Source organism: Phaethon lepturus, unplaced genomic scaffold (genome assembly GCF_000687285.1).
Source record: "Phaethon lepturus isolate BGI_N335 unplaced genomic scaffold, ASM68728v1 scaffold4900, whole genome shotgun sequence".
Lineage (NCBI taxonomy): Eukaryota > Metazoa > Chordata > Aves > Phaethontiformes > Phaethontidae > Phaethon > Phaethon lepturus.
Genome location: NW_010509695.1, coordinates 30,494 through 46,747, shown reverse-complemented (window position 1 = coordinate 46,747; position 16,254 = coordinate 30,494). Strand labels below are relative to the sequence as shown.

Below are 16,254 nucleotides of genomic sequence, written 5' to 3'. Positions count from 1 at the left end.
GCATTCCTGTTTGTGACCACTAAAACATTTTCGCCTTTGAGGACAGCAGTAAGATCCACAATTTCTGATACTCACAGAATCACATAATGGTAGGGGTTGGAAGGGACCTCTGAAGATCATTTGGTCCAACCTCCCTGCCAAAGCAGTATCACCTATGGCAGGTTGCACAGGAATGCGCCCAGTCAGGTTTTTAAGGTCTCCAGAGAAGGCGGCTCCACCCCCTCTCTGGGCAGCCTGTTCCAGTGCTCCATAACCTTCACAGTAAAGAAGTTTTTCCTCATGTTGAGGTGGAACTTCCTATGCTGTGGTTTATGCCCATTGCCCCTCGTCCTGTCACTGGGAACTACTGAAAAGAGACTGGCTCCCTCCTCCTGACAGCCACCCTTCAAATATTTATAGATGCTGATAAGGTCCCCTCTCAGCCTTCTCTTCTCCAGACTAAAGAGCCCCAGGTCTTTCAGCCTTTTCTTGTACGAGAGAGGTTCCAGTCCTTTAATCATCCTCGTAGCTCTCCATTGGACTCTCTCCAAAAGTTCCCTGTCTCTCCTGAACTGGAGAGCCCAGAACTGGACACAATACTCCAGATGAGGCCTCACCAGCGCAGAGTAGAGGGGGAGGAGAACCTCTCTTGACCTGCTGGTCTCACTCTTCTTAATGCACCCCAGGATACCATTGGCCTTCTTGGCCACCAGGGCACATTGCTGTCCCATGGATAACTTATTGTCTACCAGGACTCCAAGGTCCTTCTCCATGGAGCTGCTTTCCAGCAGGTCGACCCCTAACCTGTACTGGTGCATGGGGTTGTTCCTGCCCAGGTGCAGAACTCTACACTTGTCCTTGTTAAATTTCATGAGGTTCCCCTCTGCCCACCTCTCCAGTCTATCTGGCTCCCATTGAACGGCAGCACAGCCTCCTGGTGTATCAGCCACTTCTCCCAGATTTGTGTCATCAGCAAACTTGCTGAGGGTACATTCCAACCCTTCATCTAGGTCATTGATGAAGATGTTGAACAAAACTGGACCCAGTACTGATCCCTGGGGAACACCACTAGATACAGGCCTCCAACTGGACTCTGCGCCGCTGACCACAACCTTTGAGCTCTGTTGCTTAGCCAGTTCTTGATACATCTCACGGTCCACTCATCCAACCCATGCTTCCTGAGCTTCCCTATGAGGATGTTGTGGGAGACAGTGTCAAAAGCCTTACTAAAGTCAAGGTAAACCACATTCACTGCTCTCCCTCAATCTCCCCAGCTAGTCACTCTATCATAGAAGGCTATCAGATTGGTCAAGCTGATATCCCCTTGGTGAATCCATGCTGACTACTCCTGATAACTTTCTTTTCATCCATGTGTCTAGAGATGGCCTCCAGAAGGAGCTTCCCAGGGATGGAGGTGAGGTTCACCGGTCTATAATTTCCTAGATCTTCTTTCTCGCCCTTTTTGAAGACTGGGATGACACTGGCTTTCCTCCAGTCCTCAGGCACCTCTCCCATTTTCCATGATTTATCAAAAATGATGGAGAGAGGTGTTGCAACAACATCAGCCAGCTCCCTCAGCGTTTGCGGGTGCGTGCCATCAGGGCCCATGGATTTGTGAGTGTTCAGTTCAGCCAAATGATCTCTAACCCAAATCTCGTCAACCAGTAGAGAGTCTTCCTCCCTCCAGGCTTTTTTGCTTACCTTTTTTTACCTTTTTTTTTACCTTTGTCGTTTATTACTCTGAGGTCCAGGAAAATATTGTACAAACATGTGTCCCATCCTCCATGATTGTTTGCTCCCTCCATAATACTTTTCTGCTTTAATATATGAGGAATCAGTGGATTTGCAATGCGTTTATATATGATATGCAAGAGCAGTATCGTAGCATGCCCAGGGCTCGAGTTGCTTGCATAACTGTAATTTGTTATCCATTGTGTGTATGGTTGGAAACTGTAGACAAGCCCATATGGTTTATTTTGTAAGATACATAACTGATGCATGACAAAAGGTGTATGAACGAGCCTTTTCCTTCCAAGACAGTCAATGGATGCCATCGCTGCCTCCTTAGGTTTTTTGGATGAACTCTGAGCAAGTTTACTTTCATGCTAGTCAACCACAATTCCTTTGTAGTCGATGGAAAGAAATAGGTCATGTATGATCCGATTTACCTCTGCTATAAGGAAATGCCCATGCTAGGTGAGAACGTCATGTAGCTGAGCTAGAGAAGTCCTTGCTGCAGGATGTTGTGAACATTATTTGACGGGCAGCAACTGATTTCTCAGAGTGGCTCCCAGCATTAGCTATGCTCCAGTTGAAGGTGTAGTTTTGTCTCATTTGAAAACCTGCTGTGTTTCTCCGCCGACTATGAAGAGAGTTCAGGGTAATTTCTCCAGATGTAGACCTCTGAAATTGAGGTAAATCCTGTCCCTCAGGTGATGTTGGGCAGGATTATCTGAAATGCCAGTCACTGACTTTGCCACTTTTGTGTTACTTTATTCTAGCTTTAGTGCAAAGTGGCTCAGACTAGTTTCATGTAGAACATGTATATTGATAGTAGAAAAACATATTGAAGAAAGATGTGATTTCTTTTTTTTTTCCTTTGCTGTAAATCACTAAAACTAGCCTCAGTGAGCTTTTCCATTGCTATCTCCCTGCCAACGCAGGAAGTGTGTCAGGCTTTGGTTATGTGTAACACATGTTCAACAAGAGCTGGGTTTAGAGAGCAGCATATCATTTTAAACTTCAAGCACTCATTTAAGCAATGTTTTTTGCTTTTGCTTTTAAGGGACTTTTTGCTTAGTGAGTGATGCTCATTTGGAAGCACTAAATCATGAAAAAAACCTCTGCCTAAGCACCTCCAGGGTAGTCGAAGACTCTCTGCCCTGACAGTCAGCTCCATCCTCGCTTAGCGATGTATGGGGATAAGTATTCCTGTTTTGGACTGCCCCTTGCCTCTTCGTGTTGGATTGCCCATAGAAGACTAGTTCGTAGCAAATGCAAAGATGTCTCCTGCGATGTGAGCTTTCCTTCCCAGCGCACTGGACTGTGACTGCTATTAAATTACAGACCATATTGCACAAGCCACCAGATGGTGAAGATAATTGACCTGTGGTCACAAAAGACTTGGCTAGATGTGAACTGGTGATATGGCAGTGAAATGAAATAAATGGTTCATCTTTTTACTGTCATTGCATGAAGACTTAACTGTATGTTTTTCTCTGTCATCACTTTGGGCTCGGTCATATTCTCACATGGAGGTGCACCTCACATTTTTGCGGGTGTACAGGAGTAGTAGCTATGCAGGCAGTAGTGGTACTTACCTGGTCTGTGTGTAGTGTTTCCACAGGTCACTTTGCACGCAGGGCTGAAATCAAGACCAAATCCAAGAATGTGTGATGCTTTACATTATCAAAGGTATCAAGTAGAGAGACTCAAAGAGCAGCAGAGAAGAAGTAGGAAAATCTTATGGGGAAAAATACTTTAACTATCTTGAAATTCTGATTTTGGCCGTACGAGTTGCGTGTGTGTGTCTGTGGGAAACTATTTTCCTTTCTTCTTTGGAGCATTAAGCTGTTGATGAACAAAGGCACAAAGGACTGGTTCTGGAGAATGAATGATGCTCTTGTCCATAAGTGTGGTCATGCCAGGACAGCCCCAGAAGTGACTGGAATTTAGCCTCTGTCTTTGCCATGTTTTTCTAGGACTCCAGTTTCCATGACTGTAAATGCTATATATTTCATGAGAATTACAATCTTTTTTTTTTTTAAACTGTTCTGAGAAATGAAAAATCTTGGTCCCCTCCCTGCACCTCTCCCCCTTAAGTCCTTTGCTGCACCTCCCCCTTTCAAAGAAACAAAAATACGGAGTAGCCAACCTCTGGGTTGCAAAATATTGATTTCATGCAAATTAGATGGGGGAAAAGCCAGATGCAGTCAGTTTTCTGTCTCCTTTACATGGAAATAATACTCCCTAAGTGCTTATCTAGTTAGAAGAGAGCAAAGACAGCAAGCGTTGCTAATTTTTCTTATATGGAGGTACCTGAATGTTTTAATACGAAGTAATGCAATGAAGGAAATCTCTGGAAGTGTTTATGATTGCCATCTACTAGGAATGGAAAACTAAGGGGAATAAGCAAATGGCCTTCAGATGTTCCTCAAAAATCTTTTCAGCTTTTCCTAATTGACTGCCGTATTTCTCCTAGCTACAAAGTACAAGAATTCTCCTTTTGCTGAGTAAAACTGGGTAAGAGGTGGCTTTTTTCCCCCTTCCCTCCCTAACCCCCTCAGTTCCTCTCCCCCCCTCCTTATAGTTTTGTAGATTGACGCAAAAATCAGGCAGGAATGAACAAGCATGGTGTTTAAAAGGAGCACGCGGATTTGTGACTGCATGCAGTACCTGCCAAGATTTGATTTTCTGTAGATGTTTTTGTACTGCATGAAACATCTTAATTCCCTTATAGGATTGTTTACTCGTTGTAATTACTTGTATCTTGACTCCTTATCTTACATATCACTATGTAGAGGCACTCTTCTGTGACTTATTTTAGTTGGTACAATTTATAACTCTCTCTTTGGTCAGAGTGTTTTTCTGTTACTTAAGACTGATGATATGAACTTCACTGAGCTAGTTTAATGCTTTCCTTGAAAATTTTAATCTATTTTCCTATATAAGTTGTTTGCTAAACAAAATATAGTAAAAATAAAGACAGGATAGAGTCAGGCTAAAGTGCTGTACAAAGTTTTTGAGTGGCCAGAGAACAGAGCCATTGTCGTTCATGACGTATGTGGAACCCTTGGCACTGAAGAAGGTTCTGTATTAAAAAATGTTGGACTTGTCTGAATAGATAATATCTGCAACCTTCTGTGCCAGGGAGCATTGCTGTGTTGAGTCAATGACGACTTTCTGTCGGAGCCTAATGAGAGAATTGTCTTGAGGCACCAAGCCATACAAACTTGAAGAGACAAGCCAGCCGTGGTTGAATGAGTGGCCCTCAACAGTGTGTTCCTTTGAGCTTCTAAGCCTTGCCTTGTACTTGTGCAGCAAGGGCCCAGGAGATTCACCAGCCCAGAGAAGCTGTTCTTCATCACTGGACACTCGGGTACGAGTGGCGAAGTACATCGTGGAAAAAACAAAGCAGAAAACCCCAGGGAGACACTGCATGGTGGCTACTTCCTCCTCCAGAGGAGTTCTTTTACATTACCCTGCTGTCTGTATTACTTTTTTTTTTTTAATACACTAATTTTCAGCTTCTTTGTAAAGATTTTCAAGACAGTGGTAAGTGAGCAAGTGATTTCTCAAGCCTTTTTAATGCTTTCTCAAAATATACACAGTAGAGATTTTTTTTGAGTAGGTTTGTGTTTTTTTTTTCTAGTTGTGTCAGTGGTTTTTTTGAGACTAGGAAAGCATAGTTAAAAGGCAGTTCCAGTGTACATTGTGTGTGACTATTGTCTTTAAAGTAGCGTAATAGATAGTCTGTTGTCAGAACAGTTTATTGATAACTTAAATGCTTCCTGCGTTGTTTTTACCCAAGCCTGGAAGCCTTCTTTGGCTGAGTGCTGTCTTAGGAGCTGAATAGGCTTGATGTGTTCTTCGGACAATATATTTGATTCTCTGTGTACTAGTCTGAAATGATCCATGTGTCCACGGTGTTTTGCCTTTTCCCCTTTGAACTTCTAATACCTCAAAAGAGTAAAACACAAGGCATTTTCCTGCAATTAGTATCTTGCTCGTCTTAATGCCTCTAACATAGTTTTTCAACCCATCTGGTCATAATCCTCAGAAAAGTCCCCATACCTCAGTCGTGCAGAGGTACTGCTGTTCTTTCCCATAGTCATTCTGCTGTGGTATTCTTAATGATTCAAAAATAATTAATGACGTCCATTTACTTGCTCAATTTATGTTTTATTACATTTCCAGTAGGATAGATAGCACATAAATCTTCTCAGAGTATACTTGAAATAGCCGTAAATGGCAGCTGAAAATCTCTCCGAAGTAGTACGGTGTTTGCAGTCTACAGTAGGATTTGTCAAGTAAGCATGGCTACTCTTTTGCAGTCCTTCTAATAGAGCATTGAGAAGACAGAAGCATCTAAGCAGCAAAATTCTAGAAAAAATGTGCCCCTTTTCCTGTTGTAAGAAATGTTTCATTTAGAAAAGAAACCAATGCACCTATGAAAAATTATCCTAGATAAGGATACGGGTCTTGATTCTGCACATATTTGTGTCAGTTCTGCGGCTTCTGTCGACGTCAGCTGGAAGGAATTAGACCTCTGTGTTTTTTTTCTAAGGTGAATGGAAAGAGCTTCTGTATCTGTTTTGCTTCAGAGGTTTTTGCACTGTCATCGGGGTAATGATAAGCCTTGATACACCTGCCATAGTGGCACTGTCCTTTGTTGATTGACTTTTATGGCAATAGCCATGAAAGAGGAAAGAGATGGAGTGGGAGGGCAATTCAGGGGAAGGAATATGTGAACATGGTCTGAGACCACCAAAAGGCATTTGAAAGGAGAAAAATATTGGTTATGTAAGTGTATATGTTTTGCTCTTGATTTATAAAGAAAATAAATTAAAAAAAACGCAAGGATGTAAAAATAATCCTATGCTTAAGCCTTTTCAGAAAGGCTGACTTCCCTCATGTGGTTCTCTGAGACAGAAAGAAAGGAGCCAGCTCTGATCCAAAAGTCAGCTAATAAGATCTATCCTCCAAGCTTTGGAGTCATGTCTGTTTTAATGAAGTTCGTGCAATTTTTGGATCTGGCCTGGCTCATCTCTGGCTGCCTCTCTGCACAGAGTAAGTTTGGACCTCTCTGCAAAGTACAGGTTGTGACTACTCAGTTGTGTTGGGATGTCCAGGAGATTGGGTATTGCTACGCTGGCCACAGTGAAGCACGAGAGATGGGGTTCACCCTACCAGATCTGCATTGGAGTTACCCTAGTTCCCAGCCTTCGGTGGGGAGAAAGGCACTCATCCTAAAGGTCTTTCCTGGGTATCCTGCTTTCCACTGAGGGTACAGAGCACCGAGGGTGACTAGCTCAGATGTAGATCTCCAGTTTTAGATGAAATAGATATTCCTGCAGTTTACTGACTACCCTGCCTGCAGAATGCCAAGAGTGCTGATTCAGGAGGGCATTTAATCATGTTCCAGTCCTTGAGAGAAAGACATTTAAAAAAAAGGGCAGGGGGGAACTTTAGATATGTTAACTACAAGCAGTATATTCCCCGGTAGTCCCTTAAAATGTGAAGTATCAGACATATTTTCCTGTAAGGAGATAAAACCTTTCACTTGGCTGTTGAGTTTCCAATGCATACTTTACCCATAATTTGAAAAGCTACATATTTTTAAAATCTACTAATTCTGTATGTATATTCTTGCGCACGCACATGTACAACACGCATATTCTTGTCCCCGCAGTGTATATCCTGCCTGTTGCTGCTGTCGGTGCACACTCACGAGGTAGATGTGCCGAACTTGTGAGTTCAGGGGCTGCAGATGCAAAGGCATTTTGTGTGTGTGTGTGTAATGATTGTCTGCAGAGACAGGTTATACGTGTTTATGCCAAGGGACCAGTTCAGAGACCGGCTTCCCACTGTAGGAAACACAGAAGACGACTGTGTGTAGCTGGAATAAAAGCAGCTCCGAGCCTGGAGAGCTTGTCTCTTCAATAGATGGGGCAGACGTGGTTTTGGGGAAAGGAATAATGCAGGAGCAAGGTGGTCTCGGTGTCAGGTCGGACATGTCGCGCCAAGCGCTGTGGCTTTATGCATAACAAATCTGTTCAAAATGTGCAAAATGATTTGGAGTGTGTAGGAGGTTACCAAGGAGAGATTAACACAGAGGGGAAAAAAAAATCACAAAAAGGGTACAAAAAAGATTCTTTTTGTTCATTCTGATTGTGATTCAAGATAGAAGAACCTGTGCAGGCTTGGGAAAACTGTTATATAGCAATTCGGTAACACAAACCTGTAGTCTCCCCTCAAGTTGCATGAAGCTGAAAAGCCTGACCTTTGTCTGTGGGTTTCAGGACTCAAATATTCAGGAGAATGTAGAAGAGAATAACTGGAAAATGGCTAGGAGAGACCTCAGGCACTCTCTTCATGCATCTTCTTGTCCTGCCGATGTCGGTGTCCAGTGACAAGGTTACTGTCCCTAGTCGGTGCCGGCTGCTCTCCCTCCCTCGCCCTGGGGTTACACACCTTCACTCGTGCCGTCACACCTCTAAGCCAGTCCTGGCAAAATGATCCAGGTTATGGAAAAACATCCATTAAAAAAGCCATTAAGTGAACGCAGGCATCTTGACTGAACTGGATACGGGAGCACTCGCAGTGCTGGCAGATTGGGTGGGAGGAGGCGATCCTGGCTCGGCCTCGGCCGGCGCAGGACGTGTGTCGTCACCCTGGTGCGCAGCTCCGCTGGTAGGCAAACGCCTCGCAGGCAATACAAGAGGGAAACATATCAGTTGTTTTGTTCACAGGCAAAAGCAAACCCTGACTATAGAGTTTCGTGCATCCTCTCAGGTCCTTCTGGAGCAGCATTCAGCAATGCGCAGACCTCTCAGACCCTGTACTTAACTCTACCCCCCTCTTTTACTCACCCGAGACATGCAAACAAAGGAGGTGATCGCTTTGTTGTTGAGATCTGGAGGTTGCATCAATAAATACAGCGTTGGAGTTATCCTGCCTCGGGTGCTATAGGTGGGAGGGCATGAGAGAGCTCTGCACCTTCAGACATGGGTAAGTGGGCTGGAGCTAGCACAAGGTGGGAACCTGGAGTAATAGAAGCAGTTGTTAAATGTAGCAAGTGTGGGTTTGTTCTGCCAAGTCGCTGCTTGAGCAGAGGACAAAGGTAGGTGGTGGCACGAAGTCCTCGCACCCTCTCTGAGCTGAGGCAGGACTTGTGTTTATGTGCTAAGGTACACCCACTGGACACCGACATCGGCAGCACAAGCCTTCAGACAACAAAGAGATAAAACAGACAACTGTTTTATCTAGAGGGACATCTGCTGATGAGTTGAATACCTAGATTTTGTTACTCAAAGGCAGAAATAAAGGTTACTCCGCTGTGTAACTGAACTCTTCATTCCCCCCAAGATTCAGTTACCAAGCATAACATTTTTGTGGGGAAAAGATATCGAAGACCTTGTTTGGCTTAGAGGCAAGGCAGAGTAGTCTACTGATTTTTGGTGGTTGCATTTGTTACAGAAATGATCTTAGTGATGTTTGTGACAGATACGGCCAGTGTGTGGCTCTACGTCAACGTGGTACTATTCCTAAGTAGTGCTGATTCTGCCCAGCTCTGGCTGCAACCTTCATTGCAGATCTCAAAACTTGCTTTATTTTTGTTCCCACTGAACAGTTTAAAAACCTGAGGCACACAGAGGTGAAACATTTCAGTTACAGCCGTATATAATACCTGCCTCAGTAGCGTTAATACATCAGCAGCCAGCCACCACGTGTCCCTGCCTCCCCTACCTGCTTCCTTGCCTCGCTGGAGCTCTTTAATTTTCTTTTGCAAGATTTGCAGAAGGCTAAATCTGGGCCTGGAAGTGTTATTTTTAGTATTGAAAATAGGCTCATTTACAAAAATAGATTTTTCTGCCAGTTTAATGAAGCATTTTTGGATGGGGGACAAGGGGAGTATGGCAGTAAGATGGAGGGGCTTTTCATGTCATCTTCATAGCCGTATGAGGGGCAGAGGGTCCATCCTTGGTGTTAGCATCCTCCCAGACCTCCATGAACATTGTCCCATCATGTTCTTCCCCCCCAGTCTGTTTCCAAAACTCCTCTTTACTTATCCACTCACTTTTCCTCCCTCCTGCCACCCCATGTCCTTTAGCACTGCCCCAGATGTGTTCTCCTGCGCCTGCTGCCTGCATTGTCAGCTGCACACAGATTGCATTCCCCTGAATCAATTTTAAGGAGCTGTTGATGGAGGTGGATTTCAGGAAAATGCCTACCGTTCATTTTTCAGTTTCTGCCAGGATGGGTTTCGAGTGTTCACGTTTCAGCTAGGAGGTTCATTCAAGGTCTAGAGCTGAGCAGATGCTGCTCTGGTACACCAGAGAAGTGTTTGTCCTGGGCTTTCTGACAGTATCTGTCTCAGCCTCTTGGGAAGGATGACTGGTATCCAGAGGTGATGTGCTCGTGTGGACTTTGAAATCATCATGAAGGCAGTTGGTACTGCGTTACCTGAGGTAGGTCATATGGCTGAGGTCAGTTAGGAGATGGGGAAAATGACAGTTTAGTCCTCAACTCTGCACAAAAAAAACAAGAAAGAAAGAAAAAAGGGGGGGGGGGGGGAGTAAGGCAATGGGGTAGAAGCTGTTGACCTTGAAGTGCTGTGCTTCCAGGATGCCATCCATCCACTGCCCTGTGTTGAGGTGAGCGCAGGTTTGGATCACTAATCCTTTCTTCTGATCCCGGGGACACCGCATTTCAGAGAGTGCGAGTCAGCAGATGGATTTTATTAGACTTAGAGGAGCCAGTTTTTAAACTGAAAAAGCTTTCAACCTTGTCTTTAGCAGAACGGTGTTGACATGGAGGTCTTTGTCTTTCCTACTGCTTGCCTCTTCCCTCCTTCTCTCCCCCACCTGCAGCACAGCGTTTAAAACCCACCTGAGCACTGCTCACCTAGTGATCACGGCAGCTGTTTGTCATACCAAATGCTTTCTATTATCTTACCTCATATTTGTTTTGGCTTAGATATAGCCCAGTCCCCCAAATGTTGGACATGCTCCCGCTGACATCTGCAGGAGAGCAGTGAGTCCAGCTGTTGACCAAAGTGATCCTAGCGGCAGCTGCTGCCTGTTTGGGGTATGGACCTTGTCAAAGAAGTTGTGATTGTGTCCTGAACACAGAGTGTGTTTTTACTAATGTCCTTCCAAGATAAAAGGCCGCAAAGACGACCACCACTTACGGACTAATGAGCCAGAACCCTCCATCTCATTTGTCATAATCCAGATGTTAGCCTGCTCATTTCAAGGCTGTTACTCAAGCGCAAAAATTGACACAGAGTTGAGAGCGGGTCTACATCACAGGCTTTTGTTGGGGAGGCCGTCAGTCAGGGCTTTGATGGGATGTGTGATCTTTGGCCAACACAGCTGTGCTGACAAGAAGTCCTCAGCATAGACTTCTGCTAGTTATACCAGCAAAATCTTGTTTTTACTGGTATTGCTGACGTGGAGGAGGAGAAGCTTTCCTGCAAGTTGAGTGCTGCCAGTGTGAGCTCTGTCAATGGTGACCTCCCTTTACCCATCCTGTAGACCCCAGTCCAGCTGCTCTGGCAGCCTCCGTGGTAAGAGCTGGCCTGAGTGGGTGCAGTTGTGAGGTTCCTGTTAGGACATCAGGACTGTGCTTGCTTTTATTTATTTTTTTTAAGAGTCTTTTGAATGCATTTTTTAAAATTTACATCTTGTTCTCAAGAAGTCTTTGATTTTATTAATCTTTTCATCTATACATCAATCTGTTGTGTGAAAATGTTGGAACGTGCTTTTATTGTGGCATGGGGTTTCTTCGTTTTTTGTTTTAATTTTTTTGCATAGTTTAGAGAATTATTTTTTCCTGAGGCTCTCCCTCTGGCTTGATCCTATGTGAAAATTGACTGCAGACGTGTCAGGTTCTAGAGTGCCACTTTAGGCCATGTCTTTGAATTTTCTGTTCAGGGATTTCCCGATACCAAATTAAAATGATTCTTTCGCTTTCCTCACATTAAGACAAAGAAAGTGTTTTGGTTGAGTCTGCACATTCAGTTTTGAGCAGACATGAGCTCTCTCTGCTTATCTCCACCAGGTGGGATTCACGCCAACTTTAAACTCAAAGTCTTGTGGTTGCTACAGTGTGAGGCAGAGTCTGGACTAACTTACCTGCTGTCTGTCTCTGTTGCTAGGTTGAGCAACTGATGTAATGCTGTGGTTGTGGTAATTTGGCCAGTTCGAGGCATGGGCAATATGATTAAATCCGCTTGCGTTTGGCCACATAGTCTTAGCCTTAATCTTGGTCACTTACATAATGCTCTTCTCCCTTAGTTCTTACCATAGGTTTAGACCTCAGGTTATGCTTTCATAGTTACAGCCATGCCTTCCTAAAATGTCCATCTGCTTGTGATAGCAGCTGTTCTTGTGAAAACCCTTGTGCAAATGCAATCGTATCTGTGAAAAATAACGCCTTGCGGTATAACTTTAACCCAAGGGGAAGTGAAGGAGGTGTCATTTGGCAGCCAAAAAAAATCAAAACGGTACCTCCTATACATGCCTATCAAAATATAACCTTTCTTCAAGTCACTACTGCTGAGGCAGTTCAGGATCTGTGCAGTTGTTGGACCTTCATTGAAGACAGTGATGTGACAAGGTGTCCTTTTTAACTTTCCTCAAGTGTAAACTAGAAATTGCTCTACTTAATAGTTGATAGCATCATGGTGATAGTTGATCACTTCATCTGGGAAAGGAACTCATCCCTTTGGTTCTGTAGGTAACTGTGAGAGAGTTTGACTTGTGATGACAGGCTGGGGAGGAGAAGGTTGGAGCATGAAAGGCTGCCACCTGGGAAGCGTGCTGCCAAGGCACGCAGCCTGCTTTGCACAGCCTTTCCATCACAGACATTCTTGCTTTAAATACTTCTGCATGGACCAGTGGTATGCTCAAGGACTACACTGAGGTCTCTCACATGCTTTGTGTTGACCTTTCAGAGGCTGAGACACTAGGCTAGTACCTCAAGATCTTTGAATATTTGTTGTCCTTTATATTGTTGACCTATTGCAGGTAAGTGTAAACTTCTTGGTTTACAAAGACATAATGAATTTCTTTTTTTACCTCTACCCTTTGCCTAGGTCCTGAGGGAGACTAATAAATTGGCTGAAATGGAAGAGCCACCTTTGCTACCAGGAGAAACCATTAAAGACATGGGTAAGTGAAGAAGAAATTCCTTATTATTTGCTAACCAAATAGGATATCCATAGAGCAAAATTATCATGGTGGTCATTGACCAACAACAGTGAATTGCTGATATTTTGAGAACCATGATCAGGTTGTTTCAATTAATCAAGTTATTGCACATCATGTAAGCCAAGGTAACTATATGTCTCCTCTTAGCATGTAGCAAATACAAGACAATTCAATATGTCTTAGCATGAGTGTTGAGGTAGGTTGTACAGCTTTGCATTTGCTGCCTCCTGAGAGGATGTGGATCAACTGTTTCAAGTTGTGCTTGCCACAGGGTAACTTTGCTGGTTGACACAGCAGAATTGTGTGTTGAACTTCTATCACAAACTGCAGGAGAGGATACAGTGCTGTTGCAGAGACCTTGCTGTGGTATGGGGATGGGTCTTTTTTTTAAGCCAGACTTTCTGACATGCATCAGGTTTGCTGATGCACTCTAGTCTGAAGTTTTGAGTAAGCCTCTTGATTAATTTTGAAAGATTTTGCAGTTGCTAGTTTAACATGTTACCTTCATCTTAAAATGATATGGAAGCAAGCAACTGCAGTCCTAAGAAACCCCAACACCCTACCAAAAAACCCCACCCAACAACAACAACAAACCCCCCTAAAAACAAATAAAATCCCACCTCAATGCTCAGTCCTTTTCTCTACTGCTTTCCTAAGGACTCTGAACTCATACACCAACCATGCGCTGCAGACTGACATCTAACTCATTCTGCAGGCACAGTTAGCTCTGACAGCAAGACTGTATTTTGAAGGGTTCATGGGGAATGGTTTAAGAGGTCATAGTTACCAGTATTTTGTCTGTTGGCAAATGTTGTGATGAGCCATGTAAGTCTGAAGACTGGATGGCTTTCAGAGTAGGCCAGGCAGCTGCTTGGTCCAGCAAGAACTTAAAGGTAGCAAAAAGGAAAACTTTATTATTAATCAGCAATAATTATTTCCTGTTAAAAGTGTCAAGAAAGGCAAATACAATTCTCTTTGTATTTTACAAGGAGGGGAAGAAAAATTATTTCAGCCAACCCAATAATCTAGGGTAAGATTTGCCCTATAAAAGACAGGAATTCCATAAGCAGGGGAATTAATAAATCCTGGTTTCCAGTATCTTTCTCCCATATGGATTCTCTTAGATCTACCAAAGGCTGAGCTTATTAGACTTTCCCTTGGTAGTAGCACTAGTACAACCTCTCTCATACCTGGCATCCATTCTCACAAACAGTGAAGGATCTTAATGCCGTGGAGATCCCTGTTTATCAGATAGAGACTGCTGAAATTATACAACCGTGGTAGGGTTAAGGTCAGACAAGCCATGTGTACATGCGCAGTGTAATTAAGTAGAATTGTTTCCTTAGGAAACTAAGCAAATAAAATGTAAATGTGAAAGGTGATGCTGCTTACAAGCTGGCAAGGTCAGTGTTTGAGATCATGCCTGGAATTCCTTACCTGGAAAACTTTTTTCTGCCACCTTTCCACAGAAATCCTGTTCTTTTTCAGATGTAAGTGCACACTTCTCTTATTATTAGATTTTGGTTTATTTTTTTTAAACATTTTGAAATTACATTTTGAATAATGAGAATTCTAGTGGAAAAACCAGGCAGGCTGCCCTCACCCTTATTATGCTTCATGAGTCTGCTTTCAAACCTCTGTCAAACTAGTCTTTGAAAAGAAGTGATTAATAATCGGCCAGTAATGAAACACTTAGTTTAATTAGAACTGGCTAGAAGCATTTTGTGTTTAATTGTCCTCGCAACAAATGCATGTAAATTAAAATAAATAAATAAATAAATAATGAAATTGCTAGCATGTGTGTATATTTTTTTTTTTATTTTATGTATTTTTAACCAGGAATTCTGTGCTATGTATTTTGCTCTGAATTAGTCACTCCTGATTTTTTAAGGATCCTTCTCCATATCCAAATCTGGAGAGTCAGTGAAAACTGTGCAGAAGCAGAGCTGACGTGAGGATGATTTAGTTATATGAGCTGCCAGTGCCCTGCAGTAAGGCACCCTCCCTCCTCCCTCCCTCCCTCCCGGCTAAATCTCATGGGATAAAGGTAGAAGAAATCAGGTCCCTGTCCTGACACCCCAGCAGCCTCGCGCCTCTTGTACGTGGTGGCTGTCACCTGCCTGGGAGGCGAGCTGTCCTCCTGACTTCACACAGCCCTTGCAAAATGGATCCCGTAGGGTTTGGAGGCTTGAGGTTATGAAGATGGTCAAGGGGGTTCTTTCATGGATCTGGCAGCTCTGGTCAGTGGGTCTCCTAAAAGGGTCTCTGTTTGAGGGGGGTCATTATTTGTTGGTGATAGCGTAGACGATTGCCACGGCACAGCCAGCCAACTGCTTCTGTGGCAGAAGACGTGATGGGTCACTGCGGGGCGGTGGGGGGAATGACTTAAATGCTGACGTTTTTAATTGATGTAAAACAGAAGGGCAGTTAGGGAAGGTGTTTGCTGTGGAAAACCAGCAGCACCTCCTGCCTTTTGCTGGAGCAAGTGAGAAACGTTTGAGGCCTTTTAAGAAGGGGACTGTTTTGAGTCACCGTCACTCAGGCTCAAAAATAATTGAGTTGTTGCAGAGTAACTTGATCGCTGACTTCAGACTTAAAATCACCAGCGGTTGGGTGCTATACAGGTTCATGACTGCTGGAAATCGCTGTAGCTCTGCTGGCTTTCAGCATGAGGGCCTTCATCGCAGGGCTAACTCTGCGTGCAGGGGTGTGCAAAGGACCCAAGCATCCTAAAAGCCGATGTAGAACTGCCTTCTCCTGTCCTTGGTGGCACAAACCAGCTTGTGGACGATCCTTAGCTTTTATGCAAATTAGTTATCAGCTTCAAACATAATGCATCCGGCAGGAATCGTCTCCTCTGTCTGTGCGTGGTGTTCTCAGCTACTGGCAATGCATTGCTCAGTAAGAGTAAAGAGTTTGCAGTCACATACTGGCTTTTTTACAGGGGTAGCAGTTCTGTGCAAATGTAGGATTCTAGATGATGGTACTTGCCTGGAGTTCAGTTTATACCCAAACTCTTACCTTCTCCACTGAACTGAAACTTGCATGTTAGCTCTAGGCTAGAACCCCAGATTAAGCTTGTTTTCATTTCATGATCTGAAAAGTAGAGCCCCCAAATAATGTTGCTGTCATAATTTTGCTCCCATAAATTAACCATGAAATTAACAACTTTTTTTTTTTTTTCTTCTTTTTTTAAGCTAAGGATGTTACTTACATCTGCCCCTTCACCGGAGCAATCAGAGGAACCCTCACTGTTACCAATTATAGACTGTATTTTAAAAGCATGGAACGGGTAAGCTTTTGAAACCATCTGCTTTTGTTGGCTACTCGATCTTTAGAC

General features: G+C 43.6%; 1 protein-coding gene across 1 annotated transcript in view; it reads left to right on the top strand.

The window, feature by feature from the left end:
- MTMR2 (myotubularin related protein 2) overlaps positions 1 to 16,254 on the top strand; it is a 44,059-nt gene that overhangs the window by 6,561 nt on the left and 21,244 nt on the right. Inside the window, exons 3-4 of the mRNA XM_010281896.1 lie at positions 12,800 to 12,875; positions 16,112 to 16,206. Coding sequence (XP_010280198.1) covers positions 12,830 to 12,875; positions 16,112 to 16,206 — 141 coding nt within the window. The 5' untranslated portion in view covers positions 12,800 to 12,829. The remainder of the gene's footprint in view (positions 1 to 12,799; positions 12,876 to 16,111; positions 16,207 to 16,254) is intronic.